Source organism: Myripristis murdjan, chromosome 4 (genome assembly GCF_902150065.1).
Source record: "Myripristis murdjan chromosome 4, fMyrMur1.1, whole genome shotgun sequence".
In the NCBI taxonomy this organism is placed as follows: Eukaryota; Metazoa; Chordata; class Actinopteri; order Holocentriformes; family Holocentridae; genus Myripristis; species Myripristis murdjan.
Genome location: NC_043983.1, coordinates 35,374,923 through 35,393,358, shown reverse-complemented (window position 1 = coordinate 35,393,358; position 18,436 = coordinate 35,374,923). Strand labels below are relative to the sequence as shown.

The 18,436-nt window shown below is 44.0% G+C and overlaps 1 protein-coding gene across 1 annotated transcript; it reads left to right on the top strand.

The window, feature by feature from the left end:
- Positions 1-411: 411 nt before the first annotated feature.
- On the top strand, positions 412-15,781 carry LOC115357403 (NLR family CARD domain-containing protein 3-like). Its single transcript, XM_030048800.1, has 6 exons — positions 412-495; positions 4,438-6,077; positions 6,111-6,461; positions 10,937-11,110; positions 14,657-14,827; positions 15,162-15,781. The coding sequence occupies exons 1-6, from the start codon at positions 412-414 to the stop codon at positions 15,217-15,219; spliced, it is 2,478 nt and encodes an 825-aa protein (XP_029904660.1). The 3' UTR covers positions 15,220-15,781.
- Positions 15,782-18,436: the final 2,655 nt, after the last annotated feature.

Here is an 18,436-nt window from a genome sequence, read left to right as displayed (position 1 = left end):
ATTAATAACGATTAATAGGCTCATTAATAACTGATAACATTAACACTTTAATAACAAGAACAAAGTTACAGCTGCACATCTCCGTGGAAAATCTTCCAGGTACTGTCCATGGTGCTGAATCTGCCTCAGCAGGTAATGTCTGTGGTGCTGACTCATTTCATTCGCATTTCATTCTCTTTATCATAGAAATTATCATAGGGGGCGTAGCACGGGGGGCAATAAATAGCAAAATTTCGTAACTTTTTAACACTTAAAAACACACTGTTTTACATTTATAATTAGCACCTCTTTATTAGTGTTAACAATAAAACTCTTTATTAGTGTTAACAATAAAGAGGTGGGGCAGCTTTATGAATGGAGGGGTCTTGTCCCCACTGACCCCCCCCGGGATTTCCGCCTATAAGCACAGTGATGCAGGTGAGAGGTGCTGAATTCTCCCATGAGCCCGATGAGGACGTGAACGCAGCACAAGTGAAAGTGAAACTAGATGTGAAGGTTTGGACGAGCCGCGACCAGGAGGCTCATCATCATCATTAATGTTGGACTGTCCCACTGTCCTGATATAGAAGAGCTGCACACGTTCGGACGTCAAGAGAGGATTTCTGTTTCATCTCTGCGTTCAAGTCCAAGAAGAAAGAAAGAAAGAAACTTCTGCTTCTGCTGTGAGTCGCTACTTTTTTCCTACGTCATTTTCAAGCTGCATTTTTCACTGTTGAGTTCATCTGTTAGAAATAAATGTAAAAAGTAAAGCAGTGATCATTTTCTTTGTGGTGATGAAAAAAAAATCTCATCAGGCGGTAATAACAAATGTTAGCCAGTTCTATACGTCAGACAGCACGTTTTTAAAGCCGTTTAATTCCGTTTATTCCACAGGAAATACAGACTGATGTGTATGTATGAACCCCGCCACTGGAAAATTGACAAATTAATAAATGAATTCATAATTTAAAAAAATGCAATTCTATTAATAGTTTTCAAACTGAGCAGGCCCCCCTGTGTCCCCAGGGCCCTGAACAGGCCTGTGGCTTTTTCTTTTTCCAGCCTAAACAGGAAGCAAAGTGTTTCCTGTTTGTCAGGGAGAGAACAGGCCTCTGTTCCCTCAACACAGAAAAGAGAATAAGGGCCAAACCTGTGGCTCCTTAACAAGAAAGCATCATCTGCTTTGAAGCTTTGATGGAAAGGAGTTTGTGTTTTTCTGCTGAGGCTCTGTTCTCTGAGAACAACAACAAGAAAAAGACATGAAGGGAACACGGTGCGCCACCAAAACTACTGAAAGAAAGATTTGCAGGTTTCATGACGACACCAGGATTTGCTGGTGAGCGCAGCGTCTGGAACGCAGCCTCTGGATTGGACAGAAACAGGGAAACATGTCCATGATCTTTGCTGCATTCACACTCTTTCATTTTTTGCATTCCTAAAGGGAATTTGTGCTTCACAAATTATTTGTGAATCTGCATTAATTTGTGCAGATCATCAGCGGCTCCCGGCTCCTTTACAGAGACCAAACGCTGCAGGCATAAAACTTGTCACCATGACAAATTCAAATTAAAATGTCAAATTTCACTGTAAGGTTCAGGCCTCAGTGTGTGTGTGTGTGTATTATTAACCCTCTGTCACCTGCGTAAATTCACTTCATTACTTTCTGAGACATGGGGGGGATAATTTTTTTTTTCCTTTTAGACATGTTCGAAATAAATTCAATTCATTCATTCATAATGAGCAAATCAACAAAAAAAATTCGGCAAATAATTAGCAAGACTTTAATAAAAAAAAATTACATGAGATCCATATGAAGAATGACCAAAAAATAATAATAAAATCAAAAATACATACATTTTCAAAACAACAGTGTTTGAAAAGAAGAAGAAAAAACAACAAAAAACTACATATAAAATAAATATAAATATAAATATACACTTAATATAAAATAACAACAAAATAACTGACGTTTCCACAAAAAGATGTTGAAACACACATTATTTATGTGCAGCTGCGCTGACTCCATTTAATACAGTTAATGCCTGTTGTCCAATAGGAAACTAGAACATCAACCCATATATCTTCCCTCTGGTGTGTGTGTGTGTGTGTGTGTGTGTGTGTGTGTGTGTGTGTGTGTGTGTGAAGATGAGTGACCATGTGGAGGAAGAGGAGGGCAGAGCAGAGTCTGCAGTGTCCAGCTGTCTGTCCATGAAGAGTGACTGGTCTAAAGGAGATCCTCCTGTCTTCAGTGCTGAACCTGGACCTTCAGACACAAAGTAAGACAGCTGTTATAGTGCAGTGTGTTTTCACTGTTTTCTTGTGAAATCTGTTTGTGGTGTATGGAGAAAGTAGACGTGACTCCAAAACTGATACTTCAGATTATGAGCCACATCCGCTCTTTTAGCTGGACCCCCCCCTCACAAAAAAAGGCTGCGACCAAATCATGAGCTGCTGGGAGCGACTGGGAAAGCTGGGAGCACCAGTGCTGCCAGTGGAAAAGTTAGTCTGGAGCCCTGATTTACAAGAACTAATAACATGTTTCAAACATTTGTGTTTCCAGAGGTTCCTGCCACAGAGCAGAGTCTGCAGTGTCCAGCTGTCCGTCCATGAAGAGTGACTGGTCTAAAGATCGACCTCCAGCCTTCAGTGCTGAACCTGGACCTCCAGACACAAAGTAAGACAGCTGTCAGACTGTGAGCCTGATGGAATATGATGACATGAGATTATATAGCAGAGGAAGTAGTGAGGAGATCAAGAAAAGAGCCTGTAAAGAGAGAAATGACTGCTCCCTGCTCTGCAATCCAGCTGTTCAACCAAAACACATCTGGCTCTGTGCTGTTTTCCACAAACTATGATGCTGTTTGATGTTTTGCACCAAAACACCTGAGAACATTTCCACGTGCACCTGCACTCACAAGTTCTTCACACACCTGAGTCTGAAGTTTAGATTCACATTGACTGACAGAGAAATCTGATCCTGCTGCTCAGACTGATGTGCATGTGATGCACCATGGCTCACGTCACACACACACACACACACACACACACACACACACACATGTTAGCATGGAGGTGCTTCACCGTAAGCAGCGGTAGCCAAAGTCCAGATGACTTGAGTTAAAGTGTAGATCCTCCTGGTCAGATATTACTGCACTGTCAGTGGAAGCTGCTCAGTCAAATGTTTTACTTGAGTTAAAGTAATCTCTTTTAAAAATACTTAATTATTCAAAAGTACATTTTCATTTCCTGCATCAAGGTTCAAGGTAAAAACCACATTTCTGTATTATTTTCACATTGCATTTTTAGAACCTGAGAACTCTGGAAAAAATATTGTTTCTAACTTTGGCTAAATTTGAGCTTTTTTTAACCTCTGACCTCCAGCTGTGTGAATGAAAATGGGTTCTCTGGGCAGCCACAGCTCTCCCCTTTGCAGACACGCCCACCTTCTGCTAATCCCATGCAGTTTGGGCCCCAAAGCCTGCAGTCCACATGTGTTCTTGTGGCCTGTTGTAAAATGGTGTGTTTGTGCAGACTGGGGCCTAAACAGTCTTGGAGCTGCATCAGTTGGCTTTGACTGGAAAGCTGAGACTCTTGTGGATTCAATGAGCCACATTTGATTCCTGTGTGATGATGTTGGCCCCCACAGCAGCCATTTCACTGCAGGCAGAGCATTTTGTCCAACTGGACGTTGCTGTAGAAAATGACCTCTAGTGACCTCTAGGAGAATCACAGCCTCATCAAACTTTCTGACACATTTACACAACGAGGATAAGAGGATACTTAAGAATCACAATATGTATCGATCAGCTCCCAGGTGTCATGATAGTATCGGATCAGGAGATAAGCATATTGTCCTGGCCTGAGTGTTGTAATACCTGACTTCTGGTCTTGGAAGCAGACAGGAGCACTGGAACCCAGCATGAAAACCCACTTGGATGTGGAGGGGATTCATACATTTGTTATGGGGTCTTCACTGGAGTCGTAGCCATGGTGACTAATCTCAGGGTTAAGTCAAATTGGTGTCAGCCTCTTTTGCTTGTTGAAAGCTTGTTGCAGCGAGTTTCCTCCTCACACCGTGCTGTGGAGATTTTTGGCTTTTGTTGTTGGTCAACTTTTCTTTTACGGACTGACAATAAATAAAAGATAAAATTAAAAAAAAAAAATATGAGCTGTCAAGCTCTTGGATTGCTGTATTTGTCATAATCTGCTGCAAAAACTCAGTGGATATCATGCTGCTTACATGGACATTTAGTCTTGTAAATACTATCTTAATTGCATTAATATTAGAATATTGCAATCCATGTAAATGTAGTCACAGAAAATGACATAAGAGATAACTTATGACATTTTATAAAAGATTTTAAGATTTCAGTTAAAACATAATGTTATCTAAACATAACAAACTGCTTTCATCTCCACAGGGACAGGAAGAGGAGTCGAGGTGATGTGAAGGAGCAGCTGTCCTGCTGTGCTTTGTGTCAGGAGCTCCTGAGGGATCCAGTCTCCACCAGCTGTGGACACTGGTTCTGCAGACGGTGCATCACCTCATACTGGGACCAGTCTGATCCATCAGGAGACTCTGCCTGTCCCCAGTGTGGAAAAACATCCAGAACAAGACCTGGACTGCAGACACCCAGTCAAACCAGCCCAGAGGATGGCGGTCTGCAGGAGGTTTTAGACAAGCATAAGATCAGTCTGAGGAGGAGATGTGAATTTGTGACAGAAGGAACTGCTGCAACAGGAACTGGAACCCCCCTCAACAGGATCTACACTAAGTTCTACATCACACAGGGACGGAGGGAAGAGGTTAATACCCAACATGAGGTGTGGCAGCTGGAGACAACATCCAAGATGGCGACCCTCCATGACACTCCAATCAGGTGCCAGGACATCTTTAAACCCTTACCTGGCCAAGACACACACATCAGAGTAGTTGTGACACAGGGTGTTGCTGGGATTGGAAAAACCTTCTCAGTGCAGAAGTTCACTCTGGACTGGGCAGAGGGCTTGGAAAACCAACATGTCAGTCTTGTGGTTCTGCTTTCGTTCCGGGAGCTGAACTTGATCAAAGATGAGCGCTACAGTCTTCTCCAGCTGCTCCGTGTTTTCCATCCAACATTACAGACGGTCACAGCAGAGAAGCTGGCCGTCTGTAAAGTCATGTTCATCTTTGACGGCCTGGATGAAAGCAGGTTTTTATTGGATTTCCAGAACAATGAGGTCGTGTCTGATGTCACACAGACATCATCAGTAGACGTGCTGTTGACAAACCTCATCAAGGGGAATCTGCTTCCCTCGGCTCTCCTCTGGATAACTTCCAGACCTGCGGCGGCCAATCAGATCCCTCCTACATGTGTCGACAGGGTAACAGAAGTCCAAGGGTTCACTGACCTCCAGAAGGAGGAGTACTTCAGGAGGAGATCCAGGGATAAGAAGCTGTGCAGCAGAATCATCTCACACATCAAGGCACACATCAGGCTCCACATCATGTGCCACATCCCAGTCTTCTGCTGGATCACTGCTACAGTTCTGGAGCACATGTTGACTACAGACCAGAGAGGAGAGCTGCCCAAGAGCCTGACTGAGATGTACTCACACTTCCTGCGGGTTCAGACACAGAGGAAGAAGCACAAGTACGATGAGAGACATGACAGGAGTCAGCAGGAGCTGATGGACACTGACAGGGAAGTTCTTCTAAAGCTGGGCAGGCTGGCATTTGAACATTTTGAGAAAAGCAACCTGATGTTCTACCAAGAAGACCTGGAGGAGTGTGGTCTTGATGTCAGAGAGGCCTCGGTGTACTCAGGAGTGTGCACAGAGATCTTCAAAAGCGAGTGTGTGCTCTTCCAGAGAAAAGTCTACTGCTTTGTTCATCTGAGCATTCAGGAGTTTCTGGCTGCAGTCTACATCTTTTACTGCTACACCAACAGCAACACAGAGGTACTGGCCAGAGTCATGAGGAGAGAATGTGATGACAAAAAGCTATCGTTGGATATCTTCCTGATGAAAGTCATGTCTAAAGCCCTGCGGAGCAAAAATGGTCACCTGGACCTCTTTGTCCGTTTCCTTCATGGCCTCTCACTGGAGTCCAACCAGAGGCTCTTAGGAGGCCTGCTAGGGTCCAACCAGAGGCTCTTAGGAGGTCTGCTGGGTCGGACAGAGAGCAGACCAGAAGACATCCAGACAGCCATCACAAATCTTAAGATAAGACGAGTTACAGATATCTCTCCTGACAGAAGCATCAACATCTTCCACTGTTTGATGGAGATGAACGATCTCTCAGTACATCAAGACATCCAAGAGTTCCTCAAGTCAGATAAGAGATCAAAGAACGAACTCTCTGAGATCCACTGCTCAGCTCTGGCCTACATGCTGCAGATGTCAGAGGAGGTTCTGGATGAGTTTGACCTGAAGGAGTACAACGCATCAGATGAGGGACGACAGAGACTGATCCCAGCTGTGAGGAACTGCAGGAAGGCTCGGTTAGTCCTGATGTCAAATCAACATTATACAAACAGTGTAGAGCTGCTTCCATACCTGACACCATCAGAAATACAATAAAGATATATAGTTCTCTATTCAGTATAAAGGATTGATTCTGTCAAATATATATATATATATATATATATATATATATATATATATATGTATATACAGTTGTGCTCATGAGTTTACATACCCTGGAAGAATTTATGATTTTTTGGCCAATTTTCAGAGAATATGAATGATAAGAGAACAACTTTTCTTTCACACATGGTTAGTGGTCGGGTGAAGCCATTTATTTTGAAACAGCTGTGTTTGCGCTTTTTAAACCATAATGACAACAGAAACTACCCAAATGACCCACTTGTTAATACTGTGTATTTCCACCTTTAACATCAATGATAGCTTGAAGTCTTTTGGTGTAGTTATGGATGAGGCTCCGTACTTTCTCAGACGGTAAAGCTTCCCATTCTTGTTGGCAAAAAGCCTCCAGTTCCTGTAGATTCTTAGGCTGCCTTGCATGAACTGCACGTTTGAGATCTCCCCAGAGTGGCTCAATGATATTGAGGTCAGGAGACTGAGATGGCCACTCCAGAACCTTCACTTTATTCTGCTGAAGCCAATGACAGGTCAGCTTGGCCTTGTGCTTTGGATCGTTGTCATGTTGGAACATCCAAGTATGTCCAATGCGCAGCTTCCTGGCTAAAGACTGCAAATTTTCCTCCAGTATTTTCTGATAACATGCTGCATTCATCCTGCCATCAATTTTGACCAAGTGTCCTGTGCCTTTGTAGCTCACACATCCCCAAAACATCAGCGATCCACCTCCGTGTTTTACAGTAGGAATGGTGTACCGTTCATCATAGGCCTTGTTGACTCCTCTCCAAATGTAACGTTTATGGTTATGGCCAAAAAGTTCAATTTTGGTCTCATCACTCCAAATAACTTTGTTCCAGAAGTTTTGAGGTTTGTCTCGTTTGTCTCTGTGCTGTTTGGCATATTGTAAGTGGGATGCTTTGTGACATTTGCATAGGAATGGCTTTCTTCTGGCGACCATGCAACCCATTTTTCTTCAAGTGCCTCCTTATTGTGCATCTTGAAACAGCCACACCACTTTTTTTCAGAGTCCTGTATTTCACCTGAAGTTATTTGGGGGGTTTTCTTTGCATCCTGAACAATTTTCCTGGCAGTTGTGGCTGAAGTTTGTGTTGGTCTATCTGATCGTGGTTTGGTTTCAACAGAACCCCTCATTTTCCACTTCTTAATTAAAGTTTGAACACTGCTAATTGGCATTCTCAGTTCCTTGGATATCTTTTTATATCCCTTTCCTGTTTTATACAGTTCAATTACCTTTTCCCGCAGATCCTTTGACAATTCTTTTGCTTTCCCATGACTCAGAATCCAGAGGCGTCAGTGCAGCAATGGATGAATACATACACACACACACTGATTACAAGCCAACAGGTCACAGGTGAGGATGGTTACCTTTAGTAGCCATTCAAACCTGTTTGTGTCAATTTGCGTGCGTGTTATCAGGCCTAAATCTCCAGGGTATGTAAACTTTTGATCAGGGTCATTTGGGTAGTTTCTTTATGATTTAAAAAGAGTAAAGACAGTTGTTTGACAATTAATGGCTTCACCCGACCACTAACCATGAGAGAAAGAAAAGTTTTTCTCTTATTATTGATATTCTCTGAAATATGGCCAAAAAATCATAAATTCTGCCAGGGTATGTAAACTTTTGAGCACAACTGTATACAGTATATACCTCAGGCAGTCTAGGGTAAAAAGGAGGCAACATGATGGTGATGCCCATAGCAGCTCACCCCTACAATACTTCAAAATCAGAAGCAAGTTTTTGCTGTGTAATTGAACTTGAGCATCAGGTTTCTACTGCTTGGTTTCTTCTGTATCTGAAGGAAACTGAATCAGGCACACTGGACTTAGTTATATGTCTAGAAGACGTTTTGCCCCTTATCCAAGTGGCTTCATCAGTTCATGCTGTTCACCAGACCAGACTGGTAGTCTGACTACCAGTCTAGACCAGACTGGTACAGACCAGACCACTAGACCAGTCTAGTGAACAATGATGTTATTGCTCAGGCAACAATGGAAAAATAAACATGTTATAATAGTTTAGGATTTTTCATTAGTTTTTATTTTTATTTAGTTGTAACTCTTTGTTTTCAGTTTCATTTTAGTTTTAATCAGTTTTAAAGCTTGTTTGCTAGTTTAGTTTAGTTTTTATTTTTTGAAAATGCTTAGTTTTAGTTTAGCTTTTATTGGTATTAGTCTTAGTTTTAGTCTTTTTTGGTAATAAGGGATATTTGTCAAGGGTGAGGACTTTTAGATTCATGGGAGTTTTTCCCCTTCAGAAAAGTTCCACATATTTTATCATGTTCCACTACAAGGCACTTCTTGTCTGAGACACAGTCATATTCAAAATAATCCCAAATAGGACTCAGGTGCTTTCTCCCTACTTTCACCGCCATGCTGTCCGGCGGATTGCTGCCTGATGTGCCTGCCCTCTGCTGGCGTAAAACTGGCACAGCTTAAAAAAAAAGATGGACAGGGGATAGATGTTCACCCAAAATACTAGGCTTGTGTATGAAATACACTGACAAAGACAAAAACTAAGCAAATTTTCTCTATCATTTTAGTTTGTTTTAGTTAGTTTTGTAAACACACAATACAGTTTCAATTAGCTGTCGTTTTTTTTGCAAAGCCTCATTTTTATCTTTATTTCAGTTAACAAAAATATTTTTTACACATTTAGTTTTCATTATTTCGTTAGTTTTCATTAACGATAATAACCTTGCTTGTAACAAATAATCTGGAATGAACTTCTCATTCAGACGTACTGAGGAACAAAGAACAAAGGGATCCTCCTCACCTGAGGAGCAGAGAGTGAAGGAGCTCAGGAGACTAAATAAACCTGTGTGAGCTCCTGTTTTCAATTAACACACCTGACTGAGAAACAACTGAGCTGATAAACAGTCATTAGAAATATGGATATGATGAACGAGCAGGCTGAGGCCAACAGAGCAGCGAGGAGCGTCTAATAAGTTGAGAAAACTGCATCCCTTTACTGTAATGCAGCCTTTAAAAGCAGGAGAGGATGACACTGATGCCAGAAGATATTACCATATCCCAAATCCCACATGATATCTGATCTCATATCATACTATCCATATTATATCAATATATTGATGGGCCCACCTCTACTGCCACCACCTGGTCAATCTTTTTATTTATTCATTAATTTTTTTAAATGTTATTTTTATTTTGGAAAAGCTTCCCTTATACATCGTCTCATCTGGTATTAAACACTCTAATATTCGACTCACACAACAACAGCTCAGAATTTTTCAAGTCGTAACTTTTCAAGTCTTGCTTTTCCAGATATTTCCTTTTATGGCCCAACAAACTGCTTACATTTGAACCTGGAAGCTTTCCACTCCTAGTTTGAGGAGAGTTGTAGGGGACAAAAAAATAAACCAATAACTACATGAATAAATAAAAAAGGGAAAAACAAAACATATGTATATCAGTACACTTATATACACCTACATACATACATACATACATACATGACGTGTACACCTTTACATAGATACACAAATATACATCCAACACTCATTTGTCCGTACAAACACACTGTGGAATCAATTAAAATCTGATCTTATTGGTTTAATGTATTCAGTCCACTTGGTTCCAGTTCCAGAAGATATGGAAGTGATTGGCGTCATTTATCTTCTCCAGCAACTACCACCATCTCCAAAAGGCCTTTTTTGGAAGAGAGTCCTAAAAGAGGCCTTTTTTGGAAGAGAGTCCTAAAAGATGAATTCCCGCACACTGCGTTTATTGCGAAACGTCGCAATAAACTCCTCATTTCTGGAAGTTGGCCAGTGTGCGGGAATTCATCTTTTATTGCTTTGGACTGTTTTGTCCTTTTCCGACGCACCTGCCCGAGGAATAGATGTGCGGAGCTTTTTGTTGTTTTGGAAGAGAGTCCTAAAAATGGTACAATATTTTTGCAGCAGAGCTCTGGCCATGCAGTCCAACTGGTTGAATTCCACTGCACTTCACAGATTCTCTGCCAACTGTCGTCCCAAATCTGAAAATGAGCCTCCCTCTCCCATTTCTTTGTTACATAAAGCATATTTTCAGACCGACACTGGAGAATATTGTAACTGGAGATCATTGTCTGTGTTTTTAATATTTTGATGTCTTTTCATCTCAGGTGTTATCTTTATCTTTTCATTTACTCTGATGGTTTTGTAAAGCACTTTGGAACTTTGCTTCAAAGGTGTAATATAAATATAAATTGGTATTATCAGTATTATTTTTAATATAATTTTTATAATAACAATTTCATTGGTTTGTCCTGCCTTTTTGAATATTTTGAAAATCTCTGACTGATAAATATCCAAAACACTGGAAATTATAGCTACATATTTTATTTTTCATTCAGATTGAGCCACTGCAGGTTGACAGACAGCTGCTGGGCTTCTCTGGCCTCGGCTCTGAAGTCCAACCCCTATCTGACAGAGCTGGACCTGAGTGAGAACCACGACCTGCAGGATTCAGGAGTGGAGCTGCTGTCTGCTGGACTGGAGAGTCCAAACTGCAGACTGAAGACTCTCAGGTCAGACTGCACTTTTTAATGATGACATAAATATATGTTTGAATCATGTAGTAGCAATAAATGTCTGTGAGGCTGATATTGCTGTGAAGTATATGTTGTGCTTTTTTAAAGTCGGGGCTGCTGCTTATTTTGGTTTTTGTGAGGATGGTTGGTCAGGTTCTTTATCATGGATGCATGCGTGCTTTGTGAGGTTTGACAAGTAAATAACAACTGTCGCATGTGTCAGGAGAGAGAGAGAGAGAGAGAGAGAGAGAGAGAGAGAGAGAGAGAGAGAAACCTTATTTTTGTGTGTTTGAAACACGGTTTCTGTCAGGAGCCACATGACTTCTATCAAAAAGAGCTGCCCTGCGTTCCAAATCGCATACTTATACTTTTTACTTTTAGTATGTACTGCTTGTGCGGGACGTTAAGAGGTACCGGCTAGAAATAGTCGGGCTCACCTCCACGCACAGCTTGGGCTCTGGAACCCAGCTCCTTGAGAGGGGCTGGGTTCCAGCCCCTCTCAAGGAGGGCCAAATGGCAGTGTAGAGTACCCGGCCTTCTTGGAGTCCCTGGGAGGGGTTTTGGATAGTGCTCCAACTGGGGACTCCACTGTTCTACTGGGGGACTTCAGCTCCCACTTGGGTGACGACAGTGATACCTGGAGTGGGGTGATTGGGAGGAACGGCCTCCCCGATCTGAACCCGAGTGGTGTCTTGTTATTGGACTTCTGTGCTAGTCACAGCTTGTCTATAACGAACACCATGTTCGAGCATAGGCGTGTCCATAAGTGCACGTGGCACCAGGACACCCTAGGTCGGAGGTCGATGATCGACTTTGTTGTCATTTCATTCGATCTCCGGCCGTATGTCTTGGACACTTGGGTGAAGAGAGGGGCTGAGCTGTCAACTGATCACCACCTGGTGGTGAGTTGGATCCGCTGACGGAGGGGGAAGCTTGACAGGCCTGGCAGGCCCAAACGTATTATGAGGGTCTGTTGGGAACGTTTGGCCGAACCCTCTGTTGGGGAGGTCTTCAACTCCCACCTCCAGGAGAGCTTCTCACGGCTCCCGAAGAAGGCTGGGGACATTGAGTCCAAATGGACCATGTTCTCGGCCTCCATTGTTGATGCAGCTGTTCAGAGCTGTGGCCGCAAGGTCTCTGGTGCCTGGCGTGGCGGCAATCCCAGAACCCGGTGGTGGACACCGGAAGTAAGGGATGCCGTCAAGCTGAAGAAGGAGTCCTACAGGTCTATGTTGGCCTGTGGGACTCCTGAGGCAACTGACGGGTACCGGCAGGCCAGGCATGCCGCGGCTCAGGCAGTGGCGGAGGCAAAAACTCGGAGCTGGGAGGAGTTCGGGGAGGCCATGGAGGAGGACTATCGGTAAACTGTCGGGTGCCTCAGGAGTGGGAAACAGTACACTGCCGACACTGTTTACAATGCAGGTGGTGAGCTGTTGACCTCGGCTGAGGATATTGTCGGGTGGTGGAAGGAATACTTTGAGGATCTCCTCAATCCCACCGCCATGTCTTCCATTGAGGAAGCAGAGGCTGAGGACCCAGAGGTGGAATCGTCCATCACCCAAGCTGAGGTCACTGAGGTGGTTTGTAAGCTCCTCAGTGGCAGGGCAGCGGGGGTGGATGACATCTGCCCTGAGTATCTCAAGTCTCTGGATGTTGTGGGGCTGTCTTGGCTGACACGCCTCTGCAACATCGTGTGGCAGTTGGGGACAGTACCTCTGGAGTGGCAGACTGGGGTGGTGGTCCCTCTTTTTAAAAAGGGGGACCGGAGGGTGTGTTACAAATATAGGGGGATCACACTTCTCAGCCTACTCGGGAAGGTCTACGCCAGGGTTCTGGAGAGGAGGATTCGGCCGATAGTCGAACCTCGGATCCAGGAGGAACAATGCAGTTTTCGTCCTGGCCGTGGAACACTGGACTAGCTCTATACCCTCTGGAGGGTGCTCGAGGGCTCATGGGAGTTTGCCCAACCAGTCCACATGTGCCTTGTGGATCTGGAGAAGGCATATGACCGTGTCCCTCGTGGTACCCTGTGGGAGGCGCTCCGGGAGTATGGGGTCCAAGGCCCTTTGCTAAGGGCTGTTCGGTCCCTGTATGACCAGAGCAGGAGCTTGGTTCGCATTGCCGGCAATAAGTTGGACCTGTTCCCAGTGCATGTTGGACTCCGGCAGGGCTGCCCTTTATCACCGGTTCTGTTCATAATCTTTATGGACAGAATTTCTAGGTGCAGCCGGGGGCTCGAGGGAGTCCTGTTTGGGAGTCACAGGATTTCATCGCTGCTTTTCGCGGATGATGTTGTCCTGTTGGCTCCTTCGAAGTAGGACCTTCAGCAGGCACTGGGGCGGTTCGCAGCCGAGTGTGAAGCGGCTGGGATGAGAATCAGCACCTCCAAGTCCGAGGCCATGGTTCTCGACCAGAAAAAGGTGGCATGCCTGCTCCAGGTTGGTGGAGAAGTCCTGCCTCAATTGGAGGAGTTCAAGTATCTGGGGGTCTTGTTCACGAGTGAGGGAAAGATGGAGCGTGAGATCGACAGGCGGATCGGTGCAGCCTCCGCAGTGATGCAGTCGGTGTACCGGTCCGTCGTGGTGAAGAAGGAGCTGAGCTGAAAGTCAAAGCTCTCGATTTACCAGTCGATCTACGTTCCTACCCTCACCTATGGCCATGAGCTTTAGGTAATGACCGAAAGGACAATATCGCAGATACAAGTGGCCGAAATGAGTTTCCTTCGCAGGGTGGCCGGGGAGTCACCTGGGAGGAGCTGGAGTAGAGCCGCTGCTCCTCCGCATCAAGAGGAACCAGTTGAGGTGTTTCGGATATGTTTCGGATGCCATCTGGAGGAGGCCCCGGGAAAGACCCAGGACATGCTGGAGGGACTATGTCTCTCGGCTGGCCTGGGAACGCCTTGATGTTCCTCCTGAGGAGCTGGCAGACGTGTCTGGGGAGAGGGAAGTCTGGGTGTCTCTGCTTAGACTGCTGCCCCCGCGGCCCGGCCCCGGCTAAGCGGCAGACGACGACGACCCACCCCCACCCCCGCGCCCACTGTGGGGATCAGACTTTCAAATAACAACATATTCATTTATTTAGGAATAATTATCCTATTATTCTTTAGTATTTTCGCTTTCTTACAAAATGAATACCTGTATCAGTGTGAGCAGGCTGCTAGAAAACATGGCAAATCCATAATAATAACTAGATATTGAAGTAGAAAAAGCTGTCAGAGCTCAAGGAGCCAGTTCACTGAGGAGTGACGCTTCAAATCTGGAACTATGGAAATGGAATAACTGACAGGAAGTTTGAATCACCTTTAACCGGTGTGGAGTCAGTTATGCAGCGCCCTGATTGGAGGAAAATGTTGAGCCCATGCTTGCATGAAGATGCAGCACAAGACTCATTCCATTCCTAAAAGACAGGAAGTGGTTTGAGCTTCACCTGTCAGGCTGCTGCTCTTCAGTGACAAGCAGCCAGTCAGACGCAGCTCTGTGACTGAGGCCTGCCACAGATCTGCACTCTTCTTGTCTTATAGTTTATTTTTTATTCTTTATTCAGATTGAGTGGCTGCAGCTTGACAGAGAGCTGCTGTGATTCTCTGGCCTCGGCTCTGAAGTCCAACCCCCATCTGACAGAGCTGGACCTGAGTGACAACTGTCTGGAGGATTCAGGAGTGAGGCTGCTGTCTGCTCTGGTGGAGAGTCCAAACTGCAGCCTGAAGACTCTCAGGTCAGTAGAGGGGTGGAGTCAGTCCTCTCAGGTCAGTAGAGGGGTGGAGTCAGTCCTCTCAGGTCAGTAGAGGGGTGGAGTCAGTCCTAGAGGGGTGGAGTCAGTCCAGGCGGAGCAGCTTGGTTGCTTGGTTCTTGTGCTGGACACAGTCAGTGCAGGCAGCATTTCCTGGGAAATATCCAAAGTGCTCAGTGGCTTCAGGACTGGACAGAAAGACAGAGAGAGATCAGCCAATCAGAGCAGCCACAGTGTGTTGGGATCATGTGCTTGAGTTGACCTGCAGGTGATGATGATGATGATGAAGAGGATGATGGTTTTGTGTTCATCCCTACAGGCTGGAACATGTAAAGGACTGGATTCCAGCTGGCAGCCTGAGAGGACGTGAGTACTGAGCAGGGGCGGCTGGCCCTTAGTGGGCGATAGTGCATCGCCCTCCTAAAGCCAAATGAAAAAAAGAAAGAAAAAAGATTTAATTTTGCCGGTCTAGGTCTTAATATTATTGTCCAATCAGCAGTCCGAATATTGCTGTGACAACAGCAGCCTGAATGTCACTTTCCAACCAGCAGCCCCACCCCCTTGGGGCGATCTCAGTCAGATTGAAAATAGACTCATAGACTCTCATAGACTTACATGGTGAGATTTTTTTTTCACATTTTGGACCCTACAATTAATTTCTATGGGCCCAGGGAGGGCTTGCCCCAACGTGATTTCGTCATACGCACCGTTGCGTGCGCGGACGATACGTGCAGCATGCGGATGCATCAGGCGGGAGACAGCAAGATGAACATGGCTAGGAACTGCAGCAACTCCATCATTTCATTCTGTTAACAGTGATTTCATGGGCAAACTAGTAGATGACAAAGTATCTGTACGGTGGAAGTGTTTTTATTGTGGAGCCAAATTTATTTGAGGCATTTACTGTACTGACCCGCATAAAAGACGACCCTGATTTTAAGACGACCTCTCTTTTTCAAGACCCTTTTTTGGAAAAATACTTTTTATATGGACAAAATCTTGTTTGAATAAAAAAGCCACTAGTCGGCATTAGGTGGGCTGGCTGTGGCACCGGCCGGTACCGTGCCCAGCCGGTTAGGTCTGCCGGATCTGACAGGTGAGCGGATGCGGACTGCCATATATACCTTTCATTATACATCAACTTTTTTTATACGCGGCTGCAGCAGCACAATGGACAATGACACAGACAACATGGTTGATTATTGACTGCACAATCCGGCCATTCGCCGGTAATCACGGCATCAGGCGAGCCTACCTACAGTACAATACATGTATATTTGCTTAGACCCCCAATATTAGACGAGGGCATTTTTTTCAGGGCATTTTCAATGGAAAAAAATGTCATCTTATGTTCGGATGAATACGGTAAGTTGATATAGCTGTACAAAAATACTACCGTGTGTACAATTCATGTCTGGTGTTGCCATCTAGTGGTTGAACAGGAAAACCACATTAAACAATGCAATGTAACACTGTAAAGTTAGCTATCTGACTTTTATTTATTATTATTTTACCCATTGAATGGGTCATCTTAGCCATCATCGCAATAGTTGCCCCCCCTGAGAAATTTGTCACTGGTACTGAGACAGTATGAGCACGCACACACAGGGCAGCCCCTCTCTCTCCCCGGCCTTTCCTGTCTCTCTCTCCTGAGTCCAATCAAAGCTACACTGACAAAAACAAACTTTAAAATTACAGAGAAAAATGAGTTTTCCTCTGTGTCGATTTATCTCATACATAAGCCTGGTATTTTTTTCCTTTATTAGTGAAAGAAAGGTGAACAAGTTGAGCGCAGATGTGACAACATTAGAAAACATGTTAGAAAAGGAAAAGACAGGACTGTACAAATGTGGAGAGAAAGAAAGAACCAGACAGTAACTCAAACAAAACAGCACAGAAAATAATAAGAAGAAAAATTTAAAAAATTAAGAAAGCATTTCAATTGTAGTTTACTTTTAATGTGTGTGTGTGTGTGTGTGTGTGTGTGTGTGTGTGTAAGGGGGGGGGGGGGGGGGGGGGGGGGGGGGGGGGGGGGGGGGTTATAGATGATGAAAGTAGGGGGTAGGTAAGGACAGAGAGAGGTAGAGAAAAAGAGAGGGAGATATAAGAAAAAGACCTGAAGGAGAAAAATGAGAAAAAATGTCTCATTTGTTTAATTTTTGATATGTATTTGTTTTTCTCTGTAAGCCTGGTATTTTGGATGGATATGAAATCTGCCTTACAAACTAAACAAAATATAAGCATTAAAAACAAAAAACTAAACAATCATCCTCTTTAAAAATTGTGTTGTGTGTCTTCTCCCCATCAGATGCCTGTGATCTCACACTGGATCCAAACACAGCGCACAGAAAGCTCAGTCTGTCTAAGGGCAACAGGAAGGTGCTGAAGGTGAGAGAGAAGCAGTTGTATCCTGATCACCCAGACAGATTTGACCAGGCGCCTCAGGTTCTGTGTAGAGAAGGTCTGACTGGGCGATGTTACTGGGAGGTCCAGTGGAGACGACACGTTTATATATCAGTGACTTACAGAGGAATCACAAGAAGTGGTGCTGACTCTCTGCTTGGAGAGAACAAACAGTCCTGGAGTCTGTGGTGCTGTGATGACAGCTACACTGCCTGTCACAACAGGAATCTCACCATCATCTCTGTCTGTCCCCGTGGATCTCACAGAGTAGCAGTGGATCTGGACTGCTCTGCTGGGACTTTGTCCTTCTACAGAGTCTCTTCTGACAGACTGACACTCCTGCACACCTTCAGCTCCACCTTCACTGAGCCGCTCCATCCTGCATTTCATTTGTGGTCAGCTGGTTCTTCTATTGAGGTTGAGCTGCCAGTTTCTCAGAAACAAACACTGACCTGAAAGAGTTTAGAACATGTGTGGCTGATTTGTGGTTTATGGTTGATTTTTTTTTTTTCTTTATTGTATCAGGCATCTTGGTGGATAATTGTTAACTAATTGATTGGACAGGCTTGTAAATATAATAAGTCAGAATAATGTTTGTATATTCAAATCTTAATGTTGTGCAAAAGTGTCACTTTTGCCTCCTCCTCCACTGATTGATTTTTTTTGTATTTCTAGTCACTAAACACAGACGTGAGAATGAAGTTCTATGTTTTTTAATCCTGTAGATGAAAATGAAATTATGGACCTCCTAAAGAATTGTAAAAATAAAACATCAACCGACTTGAATGATATTGATATGACAATAATCAAGAGGGTTGCAGATGGAATTGTAAAGCCATTAACACACATTTGTAACTTGTCCTTTCAATCCGGCAAATTTCCCAACAAAATGAAAACTCCCTCAATTTTCCAAGATATTAGAGAAGCCATTCGCTGCTAGATTAGACAGATTTATTGAAAAACATAATTTGCTGATAGATAGCCAACATGGATTTAGAAGAAATAGATCAACTTCTTTGGCATTAATTGAACTAATTGAGGAAATAACAAATTGTATTGATTAAAAAAAAAGTTTGCAGTGGGAATTTTCATTGATTTAAAAAAGCTTTTGACACCATTGATAACACTATATTAATAAACAAGATGGAGAGATATGGCATTAGGGGAATTGTACTGAACTGGCTGAGAAGT

Bases quoted from the DNA above. Each gene is read 5' to 3' on its own strand.
- LOC115357403 (XM_030048800.1), top strand. From the start codon at position 412: ATGCAGGTGAGAGGTGCTGAATTCTCCCATGAGCCCGATGAGGACGTG. The intron at 496-4,437 runs GTTTGGACGAGC...GTGAAGGAGCAG, and splicing joins AAGTGAAACTAGATGTGAAG to CTGTCCTGCTGTGCTTTGTG. The intron at 14,828-15,161 runs GTCAGTAGAGGG...TCATCCCTACAG, and splicing joins TGCAGCCTGAAGACTCTCAG to GCTGGAACATGTAAAGGACT.